The sequence below is a fragment of the Pagrus pagrus genome (assembly GCF_965226575.1).
Source record: "Pagrus pagrus genome assembly, chromosome: 11".
Classification (NCBI taxonomy): Eukaryota; Metazoa; Chordata; class Actinopteri; order Spariformes; family Sparidae; genus Pagrus; species Pagrus pagrus.
In genome coordinates, this window is record NC_140195.1 from 20,388,080 (window position 1) to 20,415,401 (window position 27,322).

Below are 27,322 nucleotides of genomic sequence, written 5' to 3' on the forward strand. Positions count from 1 at the left end.
TGACCCCTATAGTTTGGCACTGCATTAGTGCCAGAAGACCCAGCAGTGGGCCTTTAACCTGGGGACGACAGGGCCATGATTATGTTCACCGCAGGGTAGGCTTGGCCAGAGGACGCTCAACTCTGCACACAAAAGGGACACGCATACAATGACATATGTTGACACAGGGGCAATTATAGGCTTATATTTTCCACAAGTAAGTTACATTTTCAGTCATTTTCTGATGCAGACAAGTTTCAGTTAGTTTTGAGAGAGAAATTTTAGATTTAATTTCATTCTTTTTCAACAAAGTTCTATTCTTGTTGTCATTTAATGAAACTTGTTTCCTCCAAAAACCAAAAGAGAACTAGTGTCATGTTGATGTGTCCACCTTTGTTAGTTACAGAATAAGATTGAAGTGTTGTTCTGCTTAAAAGATCATTTCACCCAAATGACAAAAAAACAAATATTGAGAGGTATCACTTCAACAAAATCTCTTTCTAGAAATAGTGTTTAGGGACTGTGTTCTCAGTATAATGTGGTTCTTATAAAAACTGTTCACAGCAAGAACTGCAGGATGTTGCTTTTGGGAAGAGGTGTTTGATTTTTAAATGGCATTTTTAATTAATCTCAGCAGACAAAATTCCATTGGACTGGATGCAGAAATCTCTGAATGGATACCTTAAATACGATCAGATACTGAATACCACTAGAGGTGTGAAAACATGTTCCTTTAGAGCAGTTGAAGCCACCCTTTAACACTTTAATTGATTTTAATAGTTGAGCATGCATAAGCTAGTACATAAGCACACACACACACACACGCATGCACGCGCATGCACGCACACACACACACACACACACACACACACACACACACACACACACACACACACACACACACAAAATGTCAGGCTTGCACAAAGTAGGCACACTTACTCTGCCTGTCCCATTTCCCTCCTCGCCACTATATCAGCTCTACAGTTACTGTGTTTACTGTCTCCATTCACTTACTGACTCTTTCTCTCAATGTCTCTTTTGCACACACACACACACACACACACACACACAGGATCCAGTCCTATTTCAAGATAATTCTCTCTCCTCTCGCTCCTCTTGTCTCAGTATCCTGAGCCACTAGACACTGAATGGACCACAGGGAAAGCCGATCTCACAGACACATATTCACACACACACACACACACACACACACATACGTACACACACACACACACACACACACACACACACACACACACACACAAAACTGCGTGTGGTCCCACCATTTCAGTCCTCACCGTGTTTTCTAATGCTTCATCAGGTCCGAAGGTCAGGGTCTTGGACTTAAGACTAATCTTTTAAATTCCTCACTGTTTCAGTCCCTTTTGTCTCATCAGAAGTTACTTGCCCACCTTTATCGCTTTCACTTCTACTGTTTCTTTTGTTTGCAAGATTTCACCTCTGTGTGGCTACAAAGGGCTCGGTTGTTTTCTTTCCCATCTTTCTCTCTGTGTCTCTCCTTCTCTTTCTATTTCCTCCCTTCTCCTCCTATTCCCCCCTTTGCATAATTCAAATCAGAATCCCCATGTGAGCACCTTGCTCTTGACCTAGCTTAGAAAGCTCCTGATTGCTTTAATGGCAGTCCTTGGACCTGGAAGGTGGGCGTCTTTAAGGAACTCTGGTGAGAACGGTGTGTGTGTGTGTATGTGTGTGTGCATTGTATGTACAACCGAAGGGTGGTTGATTAGAACTGACCTCAAGAGTACCAGGAGAAAAAGAAGTACAAATATGCAAAGTGGACGTGTGCGCCTGCATAATTGGGGCAGAGAGGAGTGCAGTGAGGTCAAGTAGAACAAATGGTCAGCCGAGTGAACTCCAAGTCTATAAAAAACACAAACACTCACCACATATATATGTATGTTTAAGGGGCACTGGTCACTTTGAGGTTTGAGAAGTGAGGCTGTGATGGAAAAAGTTGCCAGTTCTACTCCACAGTCAGGGATGGCTGACAGTAGAGGCCTGAGGTCTGTAGTGGGACGCTCCCAGATGGAAATGAGCGTAGGCGTGTGAAGCATAACATTGCTGAGAAAAAAGGGTTGTGTGCTCTGTCGGCTTACCCTTGGCAAGTAAGATTTAAATTATCAGTTGGCATACAAAGAAGTCCGAATGCAAGGCGGTGTGTTTTGCCAAAGAGGCACAAATGTGCCCAAGGCTAAGCCCTTCAACAGCGGGATTGCCCTAGCATTAGCCAAAGTCAGGGGCTCCAAAGTAAGGCCAGCTAAGGTTGGGGTGAGGCCTGGCAAACCCAAAGATTGAGTCTGAATTAGGCCCACCATTCAAAGCCCCTGAAAGGAGTTCCTGAGCCTCCTATTCTCTACCAGCAAATTGGGAGGAAATCTGGCTATTGTGCAGAGTTTTGAAGAGGCTGGTGGTGGGGAGGGTGGTGCACACTGTGCTTACCTATAGATGAGAGTGGAGACAAAGGATCCTGGGACATCCAGGAGAGGCTTTGAAAATCCCTCTTGGCTGGAGACGGAGGCGGCCTGGAGTAGCTCCTGGTGTAGAAAAGGTCAACAGTGCTCAGTCAGCGTAGACACCAAGTGGAAGAGGATTTAACTTGAAATTTGCAAGGATGGAAAAGATAGGGAAGATTAGAATTAGATTGGAAAATTAGATTTCCATCATTTGATAAAATGGGACCTGAAACTCTTACAAAATTAAGGCTTTACAAAGAGTTTGTTAGTTATGGTTGAAGTATTTTTATAGCGATACTTCACGCCCAAACCTATATTTTTAGAATCAAATATTCACTAATTATTGAATTGTAGCAGGCGAAAGTTGGCAGTTCCATCTTACAGTCAGCTTGAGCTACCTTCACCTACAATTTACCCGAAGAATTGTCCAGAAGTTAATCGATTGTTGATAAAATGCTAAAGTGGGTCACCAAATATACTTTGGCGGCTGTTAATATACCTTTAAGTAAAATATATGTCCCCCAAGATGAACACAACCACTGCACATCATCAAGATAAATAAACATGCAGCAAATGTGATCATAATAATGTTCCACTGAGTCGTAAAAAAACAAGACAAACACCACGTCTGCTGCTTGTCGCTGAATCGGTGCGACTCCATGACACTACAAGTTGCAGAGTTCAGACTGCTGCTGTTTTCACTTTTCATGGAGCAGCTGAGCTTCTCAAGTGTGTGTGACAAACACACAACAAAGAAACTCCTAATGACGATGATGATGATGACAGTCTTTTAAGAGCAGTTTGATGGATGAGGATTGATGTGACCTGCGTTGAATTGTGTGCGCCTACATGCGTTTCTGTGTATGAGAGAAGACAGACAATCCCTCAGGCTAAAAAGTCAGGGTATCACCAGGCACACACACACACACACACATACAAACGCACACTTTTTGATGGGCGGTGTTACACTGCGCCTACCCTCTTCCTGATCAGCAGTGCAGCCTGCGGCTCTTCCGGAGTCTCTCACCCCTACGAGAGTCCAACTCCCCCTCCATGTCTGGTCTACTATACCAATGCCACCCCTCTCCTCTTATTTTCTCTCTCTCTCTCTCTGTCTTTCTCTCTCTCATTAATCAATGTCAAGCCGTCCAACAACAAGGCCGGCATTCTTTCCCCGCCTGCCTCCTCGGTTCCTCGTATATGTCATTGTGCCCTGACCCTCCCCCTCCACCAACTCAGCGGCCACCATCGTCCTTTCACATGGCCGCAGAGCTCAAACCCAGGCCCACACTGTCAACTTGAAAGGTTGTTCACAGGCAGCATGAGGAAGAGAGAGAAGTGAGGAGGAGGAGGAGGAGGAGGAGGAGGAGGCATTTCTCTCACTTCTATCTTTTCTTCCTCCCTTTTCCTGCCTTCCTCCGGCCAGGGGGAAGAAAGGGATTCCATAGTCGTTTACATAATTCATGGGACACACAGGAGAAAACGGGCCATTGAGCGGTAAAAAAAAGTTTGGATGGAGCACTCATGGGGGGCGGAGGGATATGTATGCCAGTCTTTGTGCCCCCAGACCCATCTTCCCCGCTTCTCTCCATTCATCACCGCTCCCCACACACACAGTCATTGTCCCATGTTCGTCATTAACCTCTGGTACAAGTCGACCGCCTCTCTTCTTCAAGACGTGTCTCCATGGGAAAGAAATCATTTCATCCTGTCTGGGAAATAGATGTTTCGTGGCCCTTTTTTCCGCTGATGTGGACTTTTTGATGGACACCACAGAGGCAAAAGTCATTAACCTGAACGTACCGTAGCTATCAAGACAGAGAGAACGAGAGGCAGCGCTTTGCTTGGATGAAATTACATTTGATTATGGTGAGGTGATGCTGACGCTAGCCTTAAGGACTCATTCTCACACATGTTCACACATGTAAGACACCCACAAACACATAAAATCAGCACCTCCAGCACTTCCAAACATCCTATGGGCTTGTCAGTTTGCCATTACTCAAGGTTTCACTGTCCCGTGCCGCATTATCTCTTTTTTCCGTCCTTTACATCCACTAGTAACCTGAAATCACAGACCATCCTATCACTAATACCCTGTTTAAAAATTTAACTGTCTGCGTTTACATTGAATAATGAGACCACTTCTCGCATGAGCTCCTCTGCATGCCTTTTGTTTACAAAGAAGCAGATTGTCTTCAAATCAGCACTCATTTATGGAGGGGGGATCCATTCTCTCTCCGCGTCCTCCTTCCCTGAGCATCTGTATGTATTTGTTGTACTAATGAACGGAACAAAAGTTTCCGGGGGCCCTATGGGGGGGGGGGGTTGGCAGTTTGCGAGGGAGAGGCTAAAGTGGGCTCCGCTGAGTGGTCAGTCGCCATGAGGGTTGACAGTGAGAGAACACAAGACGGCGGGAGCGATGGAGACTTGACCCCGCAACCTCTTCCCTCCTTTCTCTTGCCTTTTCCTCTGACCCCTCTCTGTAGATGATAGATGACCCTCCCTCTCGTTCATGTCAAAAGCTCTCGCCCCCCCCAGACCTCCAAAGTCACATGCTTATTGTACACACATGGACGCCACGTACACACACTACCGTCCAGTCAATCTCCTCGTCAAGCTCAAAGACAATCAGTCTTTTTCATCTGTGCCAGTGGTTACCGAGACGCCAACCTGCAGACTTGTCACGGACACGCACATTCACTATCACTCCCACTGAGACCTTTACCTCCAGGCAGCAGGTATGGATTCGTAAAGAGTCAGAGACGAATGAATGGATGGATAGACGGATCAGGAGAAGGGAGGTGGAGAACGAGGAGTGCAGAATGGACACTGGGCAGTAAATTACTTTGCCAATCAATCTTCCCCCTGGGTACGCTTGATGAAAGCTGTCCAAACTTTCCCCCACTACTTTAAGTAACCCTCCTACAGTTTGTCAGCAGAGGGCTGGGAAACAGGGTGGACAAACAAGTCGCAAGATTAAATGTTGCTGGGAGGAGAGAGGAGAGGAGGGCTGTAGGAAGCAGGGAGAGAAATTGGGAGGTCAAGTTCGGGAGAAGATGTGTGTGTGTGTGTTTGCTGTGGGGATGGAAAAGGGCACTCATACACTGTAAAAAAAACTGTTAGGGAAGGTTTGCACTGAGGAATGCATCGTATTTCTTCTCACTTTAGGTTCAGTAGCTTCTGACACACACACACAACGAGGCTCTTGGGTGGCATGACAGGGTGACGTGCTGTGACTTTAAACATGTGACACCTCCCAATTACAGAACGGCACAGCCACAGCGGACATACACAGAAGCTCCTCAGTTAATTTCTTTAAATTTTCCTTTTTTAGCAACAGAGGCAACAAGTGTAGATCTTGCTGACCGCTCAGCATGAATAACACACACAAACACACACATACACACACAGCCACTTGCGCCCATTTCTCTTTTTACACTTGTTTTCTGGCAAGTTTGGGAGGGTCTCTGCCCAGAACTTTGAAGGGAGAGTGAGGACTGTTGGGAATGTTAATTTGGTAATTTGTTGTTTTATATAAGCAGGGGAGGGATGGTGGTGATGGTGGTGGTGCGGCAGCGAGGGGAAGCACACACAGTCTGTGTGTTTTGGTTTGTTGGGGTGGTGCTGGGGGGTTGTGGTGGAAGGAGAGGGTAATGCTGGGTGACAAGGTCCAGCTCAGTGATGCAGATGACTCCCAACCAAGTTATTTTTCTACGAGAGAATCGGACAAAAATACCATGACGGTCGGAGAGCAAGAAGTGCCCCATGACCATAGAAGGTATTAAGATGTCTCTGATACATAGCTGCCCTCCTCCTCCTCCTCCTCCTCCTCCTGTTCCCCATGTCTCCTACTCTCAGTCATTCTCTCTCACTTCCAAATCTGGGATGGTGGCCAAGTGCCACCAAGGACACTAAGGCTAATAAATCATCCTCATTTCAACATCTGCCCAGTCCCAAAGGGCTGCCCACCACCACCACCACCCCACCCCTTGTGAAGATGGGTCCTTGGCTTTATTCCTCTTTCAGCATCCCTCCATACTCCCCCACTGACACCCCCTCCCTGACTGACAAAACATCTATTGTCCCATGCCCAAGTGAAGAAGAGACCCTCTTTTCCCCTCTTTGACAAAAGCCGTCTGAAGCCAAGATGGGGACTGCCAGCCGAGATGCCTGGGACCCGGCAGGGGTGCCCCCGTCTCCCCCCTTCCACTTTTCTCCCGCCTTCTGGTTCATCCATCCCTCGCTTTCGCTCTCTTTTTTACTTTAATACTCCCCTCCTGTGGGGGTCACTCACTCAGCTCGCCCCCGCCCTTTTCATAGTGGCGAACTCTCAGCCTTGCATAAAGACATCAAGTGACAGCAGTGAGAGAAAACAGCCAGATTTGGCAGAAAGAGATATTCGACATGGCTGTCAGTGGCCATTCTGCATGCCTTTTGTTCCCTCGGGTGTAGTTGAAATAGATAAATAAACAGCCATAGGCTGAAAAGCCGGGATCAGAAGCTTGTCGCATTTATTCATATTGAGCCGTGAAGAAAAAGAGGCAAAAACCTGCTGCTGCCAATTAAGAAGAATGAGACAAAACTCAATTCACAGTGTTTAGGTTTGTTTTCATGGCCGAAGCTAAAACCAGGCTATTCAGTGGCTTTCTGTGGTTTGCTCTAAAGATGGCAGTAGGTCTTTAGCATTGTGGGTGTCTCCATGTGGCAGAGAAGATCTGGGAAGTTGTCTCTGGACTCATCAGTTAAGAAGCACTCTCTCCACGGTTACTCAGAAGGCTTCATTTACTGTGAATGCACGGCCCTTTTTCCCAGCACCTCAAACTCACCCCCAACAACGGGGAGTACCGCCCATAACTGTGCACGGGCCAGCCTCCGGCCACATTCACAGGACCGTCTGCTTAGAAAGAACAAAGTCACACCACTTTGACTTGTCAAGATACTTTGAAGATGATGCTTGGCAGGAATTTTAACATTGTAGAAAAGCGCTTGTATGAGATTTTTGTTTAGTTTAAAATTTCAACGGAAACAAGTTTTTTCTTCGGAAGGCAAAGCGGTATAGCCAATTACAGCTGTGCAATAACAACATGTTTTACTACATTAATTGCAAGAAAGTCGCTATTTAAAAAAAAAAAGAGTAAAAGTAAATTTAAAAAAAAAACTATTAAAATCATAATGATGTGACATTTGGTGGGGTCTGTACCAAATAAACATGTTTCCCGACATCTGGCGAAATAGATTTATAGGCCGCACATTTGACCTTTATCACAAAAGAATTGCAGCTTCCGTGATTTGAATATTGCACTTGGCAATATTGCACTTTTGATAATACTTTGATTAATTGTGTAGCTCTAATTTACTACTCATTACTGATGGGTTAAGAAAGTGGTGTTCATAATTATCACACCAAGAAATGCTACGCTGTTTAACAATATTTTGTCTCACTTTTCAGTGTTTACTGGCAGGCCTAAAACCTTAACTTTATGCAAATATTTTCATTTTGCAGAAACTACTCAAGCAGGGAGGAACATTTACCAACAAGGCCCTGTGATGAATTAGTCAATTAGTGTTGGTGGCATTTTTGTTTCATATTTTATTCTGAATTATGTAGATGGAGGCACTGTAATTAATGCCTTTTTTTCTTTTTTCTGGTTGGGTCATTATGCATGGAAATGTATTTCCCTCTAATTCAGAGCTTTGAGTTTTTGCTCATTAAAAGTGGCAAGGGTTTCAGGATGGGAATACATCTCCACAAAGGGTTCTTGATAAAGATTGTTTACTGTGTTCCACTATCCATTTTCACTAAATAGGCTTTGTTCTCTGCAATTTCCCTCAACATAGTGATGATCAGAGTAAATCTATATCAAATATCACTGAATGAAAATATTGAATAAAAAAATGTGTAATCTGATTTTCCGCTCCCAGGCAGAGCGCATTCCTTCACAGCTCTTCTCTCCCCCTGCAAAACATTTAGATTTCCAATTAGCCCCCGAGAAGAATGGCTAATTTACCACAGCGAGCAGGCGCCTGATGTCTCAATCTGCCGGGTGTCAGCACTGTGAAAAGGAGTACTCTCATGTAGGCACACACACACTTACAGAGACACACAGGCCCATAAAAGAAAGCATGCCGCAGTGAGTGTGAGGGGTGAGAACAGATCAAATGCAGCATGGGGAGTAGAAGAAAAAGTTGAGTCATTTAAGAAAAAAAAAAAATTAATGCAAAACAAATAAAGGAAGCATAATTTAAAAAAAAAAAAAAAAAATCAGTGAAGAGGGGTCTTATTGAGGCACTAGAGCGGCAGGACAGGCAGCAGTTCAGCAGTGGCCCCAGATTGACTCGTCTGTGAGTGTACAGCCAGCCAGCTCCTCCACACAACACCCACATTGTCCACTGTGCCAAGGAGCCGAAGCAGCGCTCCACTCCTCAGGGGGCTGCCTGAGACGAACACATTATAGATACATGTTAGCCTTGGCCCGACCTTCTGTACACTGTGTGGAGCACTCAGCGGAAAGGAGACAGAGGAAGGAGGGAGGAGATGAGAAATGAAATGCACATGGAAGTTATTGAAAGCTACAGAGAGGATAAGCCTATCCGACAGCTTAACAGCCTCAAAAAAGTCTTTAAAAGAGAGCGCTCCTATCACTGTAACATCTACCGAATTAAAAAATGCTGTGAAACAAGATATACTGAATCTACACAGCGGGTGAGAAGGGGAGAAATAAAGGGAGTGGGATGCGATTTTGTGAGACAAGATGTTTGCAAGAATCCGTTGGCTTCTTAAGCGAGTGGTTTTGGCCGCGGTTATCTGTCAGAATCAGCTCACTGGATCTTCCATCTTTTTCTTTGTGCCTTACGAGGCCCCCCGCTTGTCCCGATGGTAAACCTCAAAGCTGCGGCGCTATCATGCTGTGTAATGGTCACTCGCAAGCGGCCAAGCTACGTCCCTCGGCCCTGATAGGGAGAGAGAAAGAGAGATTCCTGTCTGGCTCCCAAAACCCAAACAACATTAGTGGCACTGTCCTATTTCTTTCCCAGCCTGCTGTTAAACACACACAGCTCTCCACAAAATGTTGTTGTTTCAGCTTCTATCTCTCCACTGTCATTAACCAGAGGCAGGCTGACTGACACTCCCCTCTCCGTCTATATGTCTGCAGCCAGTCCTTCATTCACTTAAGACCAATCAGCGGCCACAGTCTTTATCTTGCCCAGGGCTGCCCTGTGATAACACTGTTAACAACAGTAATGTGTGGCGCGAGGGAGCCACTGGAGCTGCCACTGTCAGGGTGAGTAAGTGAGGTCAAGGGCTTTTAACATCTGGTGACGTTGCTCCGAATCCACTCCAGCTCTGCTTTATGCTCCCAATGTCTCCTCTTTCCTCGCTGTTCAAGCTTGTGAGTTTTCTAACTCTTTCCCCCGTTCCCCTCTGCTCTCCGATGTGAACAGTGTGGGGAAAGAGAAAGAAAAAACAAAACTTGACTGAGCTCAGCAGCACTGAAACGGGGCCTTCTTTCTCCCCACGTGCCGTAGGGAAAACACTGGTGTTATTTTAGAAATCACACTGTTAAAGATTAATGCGGGCCTGGAGGAGTGTGTCATCGTTCCTTAACGACGGGGCTGAGACGCTGAATAAAGCCGGCACTGTGCTCTGTCCCACAGCCCAAGGACAGATAAGTTTCCTCTCACCAAGCTCGCCCCTCACCTTCCCTCCTCCTTTGTCCAATAACTCTCTCCCCAAGTCATCTGTTACAACTGCAGGGGCCAAAAAATGAGTAGAAATTAAACGCTCCAAAATCAATTTGTTTGGTCTTTTTTTTTCATTGACACAGACGAAGGCGTGGGCGAAGAATAGCTTACGTTCTGGCTCCGCAGATACAAAAACAACAAAAAAGGGTCAGGAGGGTGTTCACAAACATTTTCCATGCTGATTGCTCTAGTTAGATGACTAATGGAAAGTCCCGGCTGCAAGTTGTGACCATGCAACTCCCCCAATAAAGTCATCTGTCATCATCCCATGGACTGGCCAGACAGACAGCTATAAACCAGGGTTCAGAGACCACGACGGAGCATCCTATCTGTATCATATTGTACCTTTGTCATTCCAACAGCCGGGATGGTGATGATAGCTCTGCATTAAAAAATAAAACTGACACCAATGAAGATAAAAATGATAAGAGGTTTAACCGTTGATGATGCCGATGATAAAGAGCTGCGAGTTTGATGAGTCTCAAGTCTGAGGTGCGCAAATGGGACTTAGTATCCCTTGCTGAAGGTTTCTGCTGATAACGGAAGCGCTCGATAAGCCGGGGAACATCAATCTCAGTGACAGAGATAGTCTCTGCTTCACTAATAGGGTTGTAAAGGGCCTTCACCTTATATGGCCCAGCTAATAAACTCATTTGTGATGAGCCCGAAGGTCAACTGGATGAATATTCACATTCGCCTACTTATTAGAGGTGGGTTTCGTCTTTGATAGAAGTATAAAGTATTTGACGTGTCTGTGATGGAGTGCTCAAAATTGTGATCTTTGGTGTGGATGTGACTGTTCTGAGTTTATATGTCATAAGAGAGATTGAACTTTGGATTGACGTGAGGTATCTGTCAGATATTAAAATTCTACTTGGCACTGTCTCGCACCACAAAGTCCACTCTTATGCACAGTCTTTCCATTCAGTGCCCCAGAATAACCAGCAGCATCGTGTCATCGCTTTTGCAACATCATTAACGCGCAGTCTTTTGAAGTCTGAGACCATCCCTGAAATTATCACTGTAAGTAACACTTCAACTCATCTTGGGTTCTGATGGCAAAAACATCAGACAATGGCCTTTGTACAAGGGAGTGGGACTGCTACATTATCTCCACTCAATTATATCTTCTTTCGAAGAGTCCTCAAGGCCGAATCATAAAGACTGATGACAGTGGCTCCAAAAATTTAACTGTACATTGCCAAGTGGTGGTTGACAAGATGTCTCAAAACCAGTTTTTCCCACCCGCTGCCGGTTTCATCCCAGACACACACACACACACACACACACACACACACACACACACATACACACACACACACACACACGTCTTTCAAGCAAGTGGAGTAAACAGGACAATAGTGAATCATGCGATTACAATGTCCTGTAGCCATCTAATCAATTTCATTAGCTGCATAAATCATGACAGCTTGACATTTATTGTGGGGGTGATGGGTTGATCCTGTGGACTTGGAGACAGCTCGCGTGGTGATAAATGTTGCTATCTCTTGAGAGCGAGGATAAATATGGTGTGTGCTCAGAGAGACAGAGGGAGGGCTGGAGAGAAAGAAAAGACTGGACGCAGAGCACGAGAGCCCCAAAGAGGCTGCTGTGCAGCAACAAATGTTAAACCGAGCGAATCAATGAGCGCAGAATGGTGGATGATCCATTTGCACAATGGGTTCGATCTTTCATCTCTCATTGTAACCTTGCTGTTTCCAGTTGATGTATTTTTTCAGTTCTTTATGGTCTTTTTCATGTTTATTGTTGAGCGTGACAATGTGCAAAATTGTGTATTGTGATAAAACCTGTCAGCAAATTATCTAAAGATAGCTGTGATTGTATTGTTCATTATTCAGCTGTTATAGTCTAACAGACTGTGGAAGCTTTTATGCCATTATTTGGAATGTATTTAATCGTTCATGTACTTAATGACTGGTGGAAGAACAGAATTTGAAAATAGCCAGTCATCATGATTTAGGGGCCATTATATGCATTTGGCAATGAAGTTTGTATTTTCTTTCTTCTTTGCCTGACCCCCATGCAAAATATGTTCCTCACTGGCCACCATAGTCAAAGAAACCATTTGTAGCCAGTATCTCCAGACGGTATCTTTTGGCAGTAGCAGCTGCCTTGAACTGCTCTAGCTTTTATATGTTTCCACCGTGTAAATAATCTGATTGGCCACCGAAAGAAATCCAAAGGATAAACAGTGCACTCGTTACAGTCCATTTGTTATACACAAACGCTTTTTGTGTTTTATCTCCTCATCAAACTCAAAATAATACACATGTTAATAGCGGCTATTAGAACTATTAAGCTGCCGTTATTATTGTTGGTATTTATATCGTGTACGTGCTTCAGTCAGCGGTAATTGCGTTTGAATTAAAACATCACAAAAAGTTTTTGATTTAAGTTTGATGATGGCTTTGTAGAATCAATCATTTGATACAGAAACACAGTCTTTATTCCTCTGGTGGACCAGTCTGGTAGGAAGGACCGTGTCATGTCAAACAGATGCAGCTTTCTGTTTGTCATTTTATGTTTGTTGTGGTTAATAACACATATGAAAAAGACTGTGTGTTTAAGTGTATTGGTGCAATAAAAAGCTACTAAAATCACAGGCTACCTATTTAACAAAGAGTGTGTTATGAACACTAGGATCTGTTTACTCGTTCCTCAGCACACGCCACACCATTCACCTCTGTCCTACTGATGACCTAACATCTAAGCTCTGCGTCTTCCCTGTAAACACACCCGCACAAAAAGACCATTGAGAGAGTGAAGACAGGCTAAAGAGCTAAGTATGTAGATGCTTAAAGCATACAGAAGACAGAGAACTTGTGGGTGGTGTTTGATAATTGATCTGAAGACCTGTTACTACTGTAATCATGTAATGGTTCTCGCATGTATACAATTTGTCTGTTTGGTGCATCAGATCAAACTATCCGAAGTACCCTGCTGCATACAAACAAGAACACATATAACCCTGAGCAGGAAATCCACGGTCAGGCCTTGTTTATTTATCTGCTGAAGCAATCTCATCAGAGAGTCACTTGGCGTGGCTTTGGTCCTTCTCAAGCATCATCATCATCATCATCGTGTGTAGGGCTTGACCTCAGTGTAAACCCTTGGAGCCCTGAAGAAAGCCCTTGCTTGTCCGAGGCACCGACCCATATATACATGCACTTAGCCTCCAAGTCACTAGAGACTTTTCACTTCTATGCTTGGGCCCGCGCCCAAGCTCTGTGTGTATATATATATGTGTGCTTGTGTGTGTGGTCCAAAAATGCAGAAAAGCCGCAGGATGGATTTGCAGGGGGATGCCTGACCGGCTACTACACACGAGTACAGATACAAAACAAATGTACTCTCTAAAACTCGTGTGCTCCAAATGTCTTTTTCATTCTCCTCATTTTCTTCTATGTCCAGCCACTTTGAGCCAGCTTGTCCTTCCTGTACCTATATTGGATTTGAAGTAACAGAAACAGAGAGGGAGAAGAAGAAATGAAAAGCTACTAAAACCCCTCTGTTTATGTTGAAATATGCAAACGGTATAAATATTTAGCCGGACCCCGATAAACGATATGCAATTTACTCGCCAGTTATCCGTCGTCACGTGACAATATCTCGGTGGCTGCCGTCCAGAAAAGCCCCTGGCGCGATGAGAGATCCCCTTCTCCGTGTTTCCGCGTCCTTTTCTACCTACCTAAAGGAATTCCTGGTTTGAATTAGGGATTCATATTGGCACTTGACAGAGGAACAGACAGTGTGGTCTGGTGTATGTTTCTAAATACACAAATTCAGTTTGCAAGGGGAAATGGAGATATGAAACATATGACATTGCTGAGCTGAAAAGCCAGTGTCAGATTTATGTAGTGCATAAATGTAAACATTCATATATGCATAGGCTGCGTAGGCATCTCGTTCAGCTGAGGTATGTGAAATGAAAAGTATCCGTGGCATGACCTTTGATTCGATCTATATGCCCTCAAGTCAAGACCCTAAATCTTACTCCCATAACCTCCTGCTTGCTGAGAGGCAATACATGTCATGGGAAGAAGAGGAGATCATTAGAAATAAGGCAATATTATTTTTCTTCCTGCTGCCACGTATCGATAAACTGCAACCTTTATCAAAATGAAGAGGGAGGATGTGATATATCATTATCTGAAAGGCATGCCACAGCAGCTGCCGATAGTGTGTAGGCAATCCTCTTAGGCCAAAAGGTAGGGTTATTTATTGGGCCTCAACCCTGTGGCTGTCACAGCATCTGCTAGCAGAAGATCTATTGGCGCACCCTTATTCACTTATGATTATTACTGATCATCTGCCCAAATGACTTATCAATAAAGCGGAGGCCAGGCAGATAATTTATCTGTATGGTTCTGTCGATATCAAGTTCAGAGTCAACGGCCTTAAAAGGATAAGGGGCCTTGGACGTCAGGTGATGGATGGTTGTACATGGCTGCCATGAAAATATGACCCTTTTTAATAAATTTGCAGAATCCTGCTCTCTTCCACCTCCCTTTGCATTCCTCTCACTCTCTTTTTCATGAAAGTGAGGTTCAGTTCCAAGGTTTGTTTGCTGACTAAGTGCAAACGCCACCCTGAGACATCACCTTCTTACAGAGAAAAGACATCAAACGCTACAACTGTCAGTGTGTATGAATACAAACAAGTGTATGATGTGTGGCACCTAGGCCACACATGTCTATGCAAGACCTGTGAATCATAAAGGACATTGAAATGATGAGACAAGCCTGTCTGAGGTCAACATAAACCCTGCCAGGATATTTCACTATGGCATTTTCTTCATAAATCACACAAAGACTCTTAGGACACACGGGGTCATTGCTCGTTCTGTAAATATCAGCCGTTTGTATTTGACAAGTGGCCGTGACTTTCCAGAGACGCACAATAGTTCTGAGTGTTTGCTTTCCAAATCTAACCTTTGTGCACTAAGCTCTATCTCACCAACAGTTCTTAGTTCCGTCACAGGCCGCACCCTGCATAGACCCATCTGGATGTAGGGTTGGGTAACAGTGTTAGCTTTAACCTGGTGTGATAAGTGTCAAGCTACCTCTCCTCTTTCTAATGACATCACATGCATTCCTTTGGCATCAATTTCTTTTGCTTTTGCCAATGAGCTGTATAATTTTCTCACATTAAGCTTCACAGCAAAGTGGAGATAAGGGACCAAACAGTGATTACATTCATAATTACCTTCTTTATCAGCTAAGACAGAGAAAGAGAGGGAAAGTTTAGTCCCAGCACTCCCCTTTATGTTTGTCTTGGCCAAAGCACCTCAAGTCTTCCGCTTATTAAAGTCATCATAAATATATTCTATCTGATGGACGCCCAACTTCCTGGTATTTAACAGTGCAAATTTTAACCCTGTTTCCTCCTCTCCTGCCATAGTCTCCCCACCTCCCTACTTAAGCTCTGCAAGCAACCTCATTGTTGAGGCATGTTTTTAAGAAGTCATAGCTCTGGTCTTGTTTTGGGTCAGCTGTCAAGGCCCCTATCTCTGGGAAGTCCCAAAATAGCCCCATTTTACACCCTTTTAAAGGACATGCAGAGAAAGGTCTTGGAACCACAACCAGGCACCGTCTTGACTTGATGCTAAGAAGCAGACTGAATCAGACGCGTATCCTTAGTCAAACAATCTGGCAGATTCTGGCAGGAACGTGTAAAGGTTCTTTATCATAGAGTTCAAATGATAGCACCAGACCCCGGAGAAATAAACACTGGAGACTTGATATCCCCACTTCTTTTTCTTCCTTTTTTGGGGGCAGTCTTGTCGTTTCATTGATTTTAAAGTGTTCCGATCAGATTTGCCAGTATCTGGGAGTCACAGGAGTCAGATCCATTTGTTGAGATCATGTTTGACATGATAGTTAGCTCCGATTTGAAAGGCTCCAGCAATGAGAAACAGTCTCGCCTTTCATTTTTCTCTTTTTTTCTCCCTGACACAAATGCACTTTCTCTGCAGTTTATTATTCAACACGACCCACAGTGAAAGACTGCTTCCTTTCCCATCTTTACGTCAAAAAGATCAATAACCCGTCCGAGGCATCGCCACCACAATGAAGTCCTGTCAACGTGCCAAGAAGCTGCAAAAGTTCCCAATAAATGCGTAGCAAAACTTTCAATTTGTGGCTTTCTTGGTGTGGCTCTTGCAGCCAATGGGTTGTCAGTCAGGGCCCTGGTTCAAAAAGCCCTGAGGTTTGTTTGCTGCTGGTTCTTTTTGGAAACTTGTGGCTTTGTGACATCCGCAGCCATCCATTGGGCCGTGTTGCTGTATTGCCTCATATTATCCAGAGTTGAGGAGAATTGTTTTTGGCAACAGAACGCTAACATTTTCCTACGACGCAAAACCTCCAAGTGGGGCCCTCTTCTTCTCCTCCTGAGGATGATGATGAGCAAGCTTTGTGAGGTCCTCTAGTTGCTATGGCTACTTACTCAGCCTTCGTATTGGTGAATTTTATGACTAGAATATCGCCGTATGGGTCATTCTCTCAAGGTTTGACTTGAGCTGGTATATGAAAAACCACATATGCTTTATGGGCTCTATACGGAAACCCCCCTCGGGGCATTTCTGCTGTTTTTTCACGTTAAATGAGTTCTGGAAATAAACTGAGCGGGATTTCGCTCCGTCATGTGTTTTAGGCTGTGACAGGTCTTGTAAAAACAATGAGGCAGTCAACTCACTGAGTGTCTCTCCCCACGCCGTGTTTTCTTTTGTCCGCTTGGTCATCGTGGCATGTCAGTACGCATGGTGCTAACGTGTTGTTGAAAAACTCCTGACTCTGTCCAATAACAAAAGCTGTGCTATGAAACACTAATAATGGCGGGGCTTTCCCTCTCGCCTAGTGTGAAAGCACACAGCGCAGACATGGTGAGAGACACACACACACATACACAAACGCACACTTTTACGCATACCCCTAATGAGGGTCTGGACAGCTCTCGGTGGACGGATTCTGCAGGTGGCTGCACTTTCATCAAGCCACGACTGGATTTGTTTATGTTTGAGGTCATATGGGCCAGAGAGAGAAGTTTGTGTGCCCAGACACACACTTACACACACTTTCTAATTACCCTCGCTTCAGTGTTTTCTCTTTTCCATAAGACATATTGACATGTCAGCGTTCAGCAGGCTAGATACAGAACAAATGGACAATTTTACCTCTCTCTGTGTGTAGTGGAAAACCTATCCCTCTCAACATAGGCCAGTCTCTATTTGGACCTGTCTCACCGACCCAGAGTAAAAGTCACTTTGAGATGACGGTGACACGCGCAATAAATCATAGCACAGCCAGTCGGTGGCCAATCACATTTTCCTTCCCTAATTAATAGCTTATTTATTTGCTTGGCAGGTCCTGCTGCAAGGCTATTCTCTGTCTGTCTGGTATGTGTGTCAGTGTATATATGTGTGTGTGTGTGTGTGTGTGTGCACAGTATACCAGTGTTGAAAGAGCAACTCCACCTGCCTTTGTGTTACAGTTATTATCATCATTGCACAAGCCCTTGCTTTTCACCACTGGTAACCCTGTTTACCACTGATCTTTAAATGTTGCTTTAAAAAAAACAACAACAAAACCCTCACTGGCTAACTTTTCAACAGACAAACAATTTAGATTAGAATTACATAGAATTCAAAGCCAGGAAGGTTTATAATTAGCATTTTCCTGACAGTCAGCTCAGTGTTTCTGGACCCAAAGACTGAGGTTTGGACGGCAGAAAGCCCACAGCGGCCCGACCCCCCACCTGAAGCTGAAAGACATTAAGGCATCAGTAAAACCGCTCATGTCTGCTTGCATGTCTTCTACAGTTTTAGGTTACTCTTGCACAATTTGATACACACACATATTTACACTTGGCATGCAGCTGAACAGAGCAGGGGGAAAGTCCAGAAATTGTCCTATAGTTGTTGAACGCCTGGTAGCATTTTAGACGGCCCAGCCAAGCTGTTGGTTTTGTAAACTGTTGCAGCTGGTCTTGTGCATTACAAGAAAGGGGAAGTCCTCTCTCTCTCACTCTTACTCACTCTTTCTCTCTCTCTCTCTCTCCCTCTCTCTCTCTCTCTCTCTCTGCCTCACTCTTTCTCTCTCGTTCTCTCTTTCTATTTCACTATCTACTCTATCGCCATGTTTAAAGTTCACATGCGTGTTTTTTTTTTACTTAGGGAGCAGACGCATTAATCCTCATTTATCTTTCTACAAAACAGTTCTCCTACTTTACCCCACACAGGGGTACATTGATGAAAACAATTTATAAGTAAGTCAAAAACAAATCAAAGTGTTTGTTTTATTTTCAGGCTACGTGAGCATTTTATAACCTTTCTCTTTTGTTCTCGCAAACCAGCATATGTGCATCCGTGGTTATTTTTGCAAAGAGCAAAAGCATGTCTCTCAGTCTCAGAAACACAGTACATAAACATGCACACCATCTTAAGAGAGCTGCAAAGAGGCCAGAGATCTTATCTACTTATACATGAATCTCTTTGCCGCAACTAAATAACAATTTTAAACCTAATCTGCAAAGAAATCAAAGAATCCTGCACACCTCGAATCATTCGTACTGACTGTAGTAACAACTCTTGTTCGCTCTTTACTTTCAGGAGTTTTTCATCGCCATGCATCCATCGCAAACAAAATGTAAACACTGAGGAAAAGCGATAAACCAGACTCCTTGGCTTTGTTAGTGCATTTGTTCATTCATCATGGACACATCAGTTTTTGATGAAACTTTTTTGCACCACATGACTTGTTTTGCACATCTTCAAAATAGGGACTATAGCTGCAATGATTAATCGATAAGTTGTCAACTTATAAATTAGTCGCCAGCTATTTTGATAATCAACTAATTGGCTTAATTTAGACATGTTGTGCTCATTTTTAGGTTCAGAATTTTTTTGGGGGGGTTATTTCCAGAATAGGTTTACATGCTTTATTGCTCAAAAAACACATCAGTTTTCTCAAACTGCCTGAAACGCTTCTAGCTCCTGTCTCTTTAAACACCATTCCATGAGCCCATTCCTCATTCCAGCTTCTTAAATGTGAATATCTTCTGGTTTCTTTCTTCTCTATGACAGTAAACTAAATATCTTTGGGTTGTGGAAAAAACAAGACCCTGAAGACGTCATCTTCAGCTTAAACCTTGATTGACATTTTTAACGATTTGCTGACATTTTCTAGATTACAACTAATCAATTAATAGCGGAAATAAATGATAGATTAATCATCAATGAAAACAATCGTTATTTGCATCCCTTACAGTTACAAGTCAAAACGGTGTGACAAATTGCATTGGCCGTGAGGGAGACTGCAACTCCCGGGGGATGACATGTTTACTGTTGCGCTGTTTGAAATGGATTTCAGAAACAGGATGCTTCTGTAAAGGTTTAGATGATGTGTAAGTAGGCTGAGAACACTGTCGTAAGTATCTGTGGCGTAATTGCTCCCATTTGGCGAGGCTGAGCAACAGATCCCCTGACAGCTTAATGTAGGAAACCACGGCGTACGGCACATGGGTGCACATATGGCCCATCTGGTTTAGTGAGAAGGGAGAAAGAAGAATTGAGAGTGTGCTTCTATGTGCTACTTTGTTTCCATTTACTGGAGAATTAATAGCCTTATAGACAAACTTATGGACCTTTATCTTGAGGTACGTACAAGTGCCCACATCCATAAGCTCATAGGCACAATTCATCATCACTTCCTTTGAATCGAGGCCTTGTATAGGAAGGTGCATAAAAGAAGGTGCTGTATGCCAGAAGTCAAAGAAAGGCTCCACAGTTTCCACGGCAGATTCCACAGCAGATAAATGTCTCTTTCCCAATCGCGGTGGGCCACACCGGTTTAGGAAATACAAACTTTAATATGTCAGCTCTAATATAAAGGCAGCCAGTCTTGTCACAACACCCCAACAACATAGCTACTGTTAAAGGGCAGATGGGGAGGATAGGGAGCAGGAAAAGGGAGGCTCAGATACGCCGTGTGTCTGTGCTTGAGGAAGTTTTATAGGCCTAATTTCACTTCAGCTCAGTAAAGTGCCACGCTGATCTCCCCACCCCACCTAAAACTGCTCTGAAAACAGTCTGCATCTCTTCTTTGATGCTTGCCTGCCATCAATGGGCTTCAGAGAGGGAGAGAAAGACGGGGAGAGACTCTGGGTTGCCATTATATGTGAAATGCCCCCTCGTTGCAGCAGAGCAGCTCCATCTCTTCATCATTCCCCGACTTCCTTCATTTCCTCTGGCAGACACTGGGAGCATTCTACCACCCATCTGCCCCCAGTAAATATTGCTTGAAGGCTTAATTATACACACACACAGACACACACTCACACACACACACACACACACACAAACACAGTCTCAGCAAAATTTCCTGCAACGCTGAAGCGGAGAATTAACGTCAAATCTGTGGGGCATTCATTCATCAGAGTGGGTGTGTGTGTGGTGTTATGTTATGTTTGCCTCCGTGTGTAAGTGTGTGTGTGTGTTTTTGTGACCTCTCGGACCATTATGATATCCCTCTGGTCACATTTGTAGCCCAGAGGGTCTGTGTGATGAACTGTGAACACCCTGTGCTCATGTCATCAAGCAGCTACGGTCACAACCCAGGGCCATATTCTCTTTTAATGCTTTAATAAGCAGATATTTGGATAATGGTGTGGATTTTGGTTCCATGAAGCACTTTGCAAATATATATCTCTTTGTTTTTCTTAGCAGATGATGAATGACCATGAAGACGCCTCCCCTGACAGCTGCATCAAAAAGGTAGGATTGTTATAGCCGCCCTGCATGACAACTAGCCTGCTGGGTTTACATACACATCATAAGTATCAAAGTCATTGTGAGAGTAAAATTTATGGCACAAAAGTTAGGTCTCATTTTCTATATTTGTACTGGCAGCTCTTGCCATTTTACCTGGTACACAATTATGTAAATGTTTCATATTAGACTGAGATTTTGGCTTTAAAGGTTCATACCACACTCGAGACTTCAAATCTTTAATAATATTTGTGATTGTCTTGTTTTGTGTGGCTGTGTGTGTGTGTGTGTGTCATGGTGGTTTTAATTGTATGAATTTTCTTGTTGTGATCTCTTGTGTATAAATTTGTTCTTGCGTGTCTTCTAAATAAGGATGATCAAATGTTGCATACGCATGCTCCTCGGATGGTCCCTTTTCCCAAGTTGGGAAGTTGTTCTTCCGACTTCTGTGTGTTCATGTGCGTCATGTCAGAATGTGGGAGCAACATGGACGCCAAAAAGAAGTCGTTTTTCATTTTATCGCTCAGAGCGTTTAAATCTCACAGCTGTTTCCCATATTGGAGTGACAAGGAAGCGCACAGGAAACAATAAAATGACTGTACAATACATGACTACGGTAAAAGTTTCTTAACATCAACCCAATGTTTATTTTCGTCCGCCATGTTTCAGCGTCTTATGATGTCAACTCAGCAACTCGTGTACCAAAATGCTCTCCGATTTTCCACATTGTTCACGTGAATTTCCACGTGAATTTTCCAGCAGCACATGAATACACAGTAACTAACTAAGACAGCTGCTTGTTGTATAACAAACATAATCTGCATGTTTGATTAATGCACTTAAGTATCTACATTAATATAAATGAATATTTGTATTAGTATAAAGTTTGCTGAGCTTTCTACAAAACATACAAGTGATGAAGATCATAGATTAAAGGCTTGAACGAATAAATCAGCCTTTTAACACTGGATTCACTGTCAAGTGCACAAACTTCACATGATCTGCAATCTAGGTAACCTTCTCTTCACCCGCTTCACACACACACACACACACACACACACACACACACACTGTGGCCGATACGTCCCATTGACCAGTCACTGACCACTTTATGAGGTGATAAATTTATTGAGGAGGCTGGGCAGTTTGTTTTTACAGCCAGTGTCGCCGGGTCAAGACAGGACAGCGAGAGAGTTCATGTCCATCTAATGGTCCATGAAAGAACAATGGCTACAGCAGAGTGGGCACTCTTTGTGAAAATGACTGAAGCCATGCAGGCGTAGCTCCGACTCAAGTCAGCGGCAGGGCTGCTGAAACCTAAATCAATGGCTGAAAATGGGACAGTCGTAAATTATGTGCATTTTTTATCAGATTTGAGTTTTAGAGGAAACCAAACCCAATTATTGGCACTGTCTTGAAAAATGTAATTGTTTTTCTTTTTTTACTTCAAAATTGATTGGCTGAGCTTGCAGTACAATAAGCATCAGTATGAGATGGTTGAAAGAGGAGTTTTGAATGCAAACATTTCTTTACATTTGTTATGTGGACTTTGATTAATGGGGGTCGACAGAACAGAGCTAAAAACATTAATCATGTCATGTTTTTACTTTAGCAATCAAAGAAATTAAAACTGAGATTTGGATTTTGTCTCCTTTGAGCTTCTTATCTTACATGACAGGACAGTCAAAACATCAGGAGCAGAACTAATGGTAACTTTCAATGTGAAATCCAGCTCCCCTTAATAAAATCAGTGTGTGAGTGGAGAGCGTGTGTGTACAGAGACACTTCAACCTTCGCAAGACGTATTTCACCTCAAATCTCTTTTGGCGTAATTTACAATTATGGCCAATTTGGTCCTTAGAAAAACAAAATCACTTAAATTTCCTCATTTGCATTTCAGGTCAAGGGTCTCGTTGCCGTACCGTCTATAAACAGGCAGGCATGCAAATCACCGACTGCTCGGTTGATTTGAGATCCTACATTAGTCAATGAGCTTATTTTAAGAGTTGACCGCAGGTGGTTTGGGCTGGTCCCTGTTCCCCACATGTTCGTACAATGTGGAAAAACCTACACGGTTTTATAAACTACCTAACCACCTTCCATATGAGAGTGGTCCGTGCACTCGTTTATGCACGCACACACATTTTTACACTTGCAAGTGCAAAAGCACGCATACACACATCACTGATGCGTTGTAGAAGTTTTAATACACACATTCACACAAATGACAGAACACAGATAAACAGTACACTTACCTACAGTACATAAAATACACACACACACACACACACACACACACACTGGCCACATCTCATTATGCAGAGTGTGAGTTGCGGTGGGCCCTCATCGGGTGGTGGCAGACCACATGCCTGTTATGAATATGAATGAAATTATGCATGAGCCATTCCTTATGACATGACTCATTCATCCACATCGTGCAGTCGCACACACACACACACACACACACACACACACACACACACAAACACAGGGCATGGGCGCACACATAAACACACATAGGCACGTAAACATTGACTTCTCCTGCCTCCACTGTGTCATTACCATCGCTATGCTTGATTAAGGCAGAATGTTAATTGAGTTGTAGCTTGTGAATAAACTAGTTCACTGCTGAAAGGTGTGTGTGTGTGTGTGTGTGTGTGTGTGTGTGTGTGTGTGTGTGTGTATGACTGTGTGTGTTATTGATGTGCTTTACATTAACAGTAACACACATCTGTTGTTAGAGAGGAATATCTACGTGCAAACACATGATTAAGTTGATTGTAAACTTTATTTTGCAACTTTTTTAGTCACAGATTAGTTTAATACAGGAAGGCTGCACAAAACAGGCTGAGCACATGGATGGTTTATAGGATGAGATGACATGTACAGTATAGACACTGGAAAACATGAAAAGCACTTATGTTTTGCTTCTTTGTCTGTTTACATTCATTCTGGAGGCACTGGTGTAGATATTTATAAGTAATAGAATATTTAGTAACATTATCAATATGTGCCAACTTTGTGACTTATACCACTGCCACACACAAACTCCTTGCCAAGTATTGTATTTAGTATGAAAAAATAGGTTGTTAGTTGGAGTTCATTGCTAAACTTAATTATATTATGCTGACTCAAACCAGACACTGTGCAGATAAACTCTACACCAATTTTTAAGTTAGCTTACGTTTAAGAAGCTACTAGAGCCTGGCTGATATATTGGTTGGCCTCTAAAAGCTACTACCAATATATAAAATAGGGTCGTCATTGTACAACAATTTTGGATAATAATATAATAATAATGTTTTCAAAACCCAGGTTAGAAAGTGAGTCACAAAAGGCGGCAGATTAATGGTGCAGGCCAAGACAGCAGGATAAAAAGCTTCACATGAAGGAACAAGTGACTGACTGACTGATGAATTTAGCAGTGTTCAGTAACAGAAAATGTGCATTCAGTGCTTAAATAGTCCTTGATCCTAATTTCATAATCTTAGATACTTATCCAGTAATCAAGTTGAAGGTGTCTCTGTAACTCCACCAGGTTGAAGGTGCAAAAACTTTTCAAGCACTTTTGCCCAAGTGTTCAAGGAATGACATACATAATTTGTCCAAGGTTGCAGCTGCTGATAATTTTCTGAGTCAGTATTCTCTCTGATAAAAGAAGTTACGATAACTTTACAGTAATATTAAACTTATTAGCATGTGTTCACACTTTCCACTCATTAACACATTCAAACTGACCACCAACACGGGCTCATTCCACGCTGCTGAGTGAGTATGAGGAGTGGGGGGCACTAGTAGAGTCAGGGTTAAGGCGAGGGATAAAACGGAAGCAAAGATGTTATTGTAGCTTCACAAGCCCACTTACTGAAAGCTGCCCAGAGCTTACAGCTATGTGTGCGTGTGTGTGTGTGTGAGGTTTAAGGCTTTGGATTCATATCCTGCGCTTGCTCAGACGTGGATCGAGCCATATTGGCTTACGCACATGCATCTTCACATCCCACCCACAGACAGAAAATAAAAAAGATGTGTTATCTGAGTCCCCTCTCTGCTCACCTCGTCCACCGTCTTCCCCTCTCTCTCTCTCTCTCTGAGCAGACAGCATGGTGTTGTTGGAGCTATAGATTGCTATCAGTGGCTATTGGCGATAGGATCGGGGATTGTTTGGTTTGGTCTGGTCCAGCCATACAAAATAGGACTATCTGTCTGTTTAGCTGTCTAGGCCCTGCTTACATATATTCTCATCCACACACTGAATATACACTTAAGTCTGTATGTGTGTGTGTGTGTGTGTGTGTGTGTGTGTGTGTGGAAGTTAATAGGGTATCGGAGGACTTGTGGGTTTTTTTGGAATCTTTGGATTTAAAAGTGGTTACCAGATAGGGAGCGGGGTTAGAGAAGGAGTCTGTGCTCTATGCATGTGCTGTGTGTGTGTGTCTGTGTGTGTGTTAATCCTCATCTTCAGAGGAGCGCCGCTGTCCATCCCGACGTGTGTAAACACTCCAGCAGATCAGATGGCAGATAATGACTTCCAGATAGACACCCTCCATTCAACCAGCAGAGAAAATCAATGAGCACTGATTGCTTTTTTCCCAAGACGATCATCTCCCCCCGAAGGCTACTATCTATCTCTCTCTCCTTTTCTATCTCTCTCTCCCAATTTCTCTGTGTCTCTCTCTCTCTCTCTCCAATCCCCATTCATTCACCTCTCAATACCACTGAGATTGAATCAATTCATGCTGCTTTTCACAGGGGATTTACTGTGAAAAGATACAGCGGAATATCTCTTTAAGTCTGTGTCAGTCTGCCTCTCTTATTTGTGTGAGTGAACATATTTCTGATTTCCAGATAGTGGTACATGTCTTTCCTTCTATGCTTGACAGGGATGTCCTTTCATGCTCCTTTAGTCGAACTTGAGTACGAGTTGTTCTTCCATTAGCATGCAGTAAATGTGTGTTTTTAGATCCAGCTTTGCTTGTAAATGGGAAAATGAGAGGGGTTGATCTGAACTCTGACCTATAAGTAGATTTTTCCCACTCCATGTTGAAAGACTAGGGCACCAAATGGGGGTCAGCTGTTGTGACTCTCCGTGTGTGTGTGTATGTGTGTGCGCGCATGTGTTTGTGCACACGCAGATGTGTGTGTGCGAATATCCTTTTTTCCAATATCAAGCTGGGGAATTGAGTCTCTAAATACGCAAGCTAAATGACCCTAAATGTATGAGGGCTATTATGTGGACAGAGGGAGGCTCATGGGTCACAGAAGTGATCCAGTGCTCCGGGCCATAGTTTACCCCCTGCCAACAGCACCACACTCCCCCGTCCCTCCCCCCTGCTTAAATAGGCTCATGATTGATTGATAATTATGATAATTTGTTTGAAATGATTATCTGGATATTATAATCACTGCCACCCCGGTGCGCCACGGGGGCAAGTAATTTTTCATAAAGTGAACGTCACAAATGCCCCCTGGTTACGGGGTGGCTCTGTGTGCGTGTGTGTGTTTTTGCGTGTGTGTGTCTGTGTGTGTGTGTGTGTGTGTGTGTGTGTGTGTTTATCTGTTTGTGGGGGTGTGAGTGCCCGGGGCTTGGCAGTGGGCTCCCCAGGGCCATGACTTGACTGTGGAGTGATGAGCCAAAAGAGCAGGAAATAGCCTGCACACACATACGCGCATACACTCACACACACACATAGACATAAACAGAAAGCCTATACTGCCAGTCTAGAAAGTTGGATTTTACCAAAATATCTCTGTGAATTCCACTTAGTAAAACAAAACAAAACCACTAGACCACACCATGCTTATTTTTGTAGACTAATCCTTCATCTTTGGTTTTAGCACGGTGCGGTAATAACTGACATCAGAGTGCATCATGGTACAGTAGGCTCTTCAGAGCTTTTGGGATGGCAGACGTCGGTTATTGTTGAACATGGATTTGCTTAAAGCAATATTATGTTATTTCTTTTACCTTGAAATAACAGCTTAAAAAGTCATTTTGATGGTACAGTGTCTTGTAAATGAGTGAATGGTGTCTCTGTCTCAGCCACTCCGCCCCCCTTTCACTTGTTTCTGCACTATGTAACTTCAGTGAGAGGGTCGGATCACAGCGTTACATACATGTTTACTGCAACATACAAGTCACATAAAATTGTTATGATTACATAGAATTGTTATATTAGGTCTGACAGACTGCTACTTTCTATCCCTGTTAGAGAGCAGCTGTGTTGTTGCTGCAGTCAAACAGTACCTTTAGATTTTCTGCGATTAATCGACTAGTCAACTACTTTTTGGGAGTCGATGATTAATAGAATGCAGCATTCATGAATGCTCTAACAAGTATGGG

The 27,322-nt window shown here is 43.5% G+C and overlaps 1 protein-coding gene across 10 annotated transcripts in view; it reads left to right on the forward strand.

Moving 5' to 3' along the window:
* Nucleotides 1–27,322, forward strand: part of prdm16 (PR domain containing 16) — a gene marked incomplete at its 3' end in the record, with an annotated part of 183,567 nt that overhangs the window by 77,709 nt on the left and 78,536 nt on the right. For 7 of the 10 annotated variants that reach the window (XM_084366450.1, XM_084366456.1, XM_084366458.1 and 4 more), the window contains exon 3: nucleotides 20,938–20,988. In XM_084366450.1, coding sequence (XP_084222576.1) covers nucleotides 20,938–20,988 — 51 coding nt within the window. The remainder of the gene's footprint in view (nucleotides 1–20,937; nucleotides 20,989–27,322) is intronic. The other 3 variants (XM_084366455.1, XM_084366460.1, XM_084366462.1) reach the window with 1 other exon arrangement.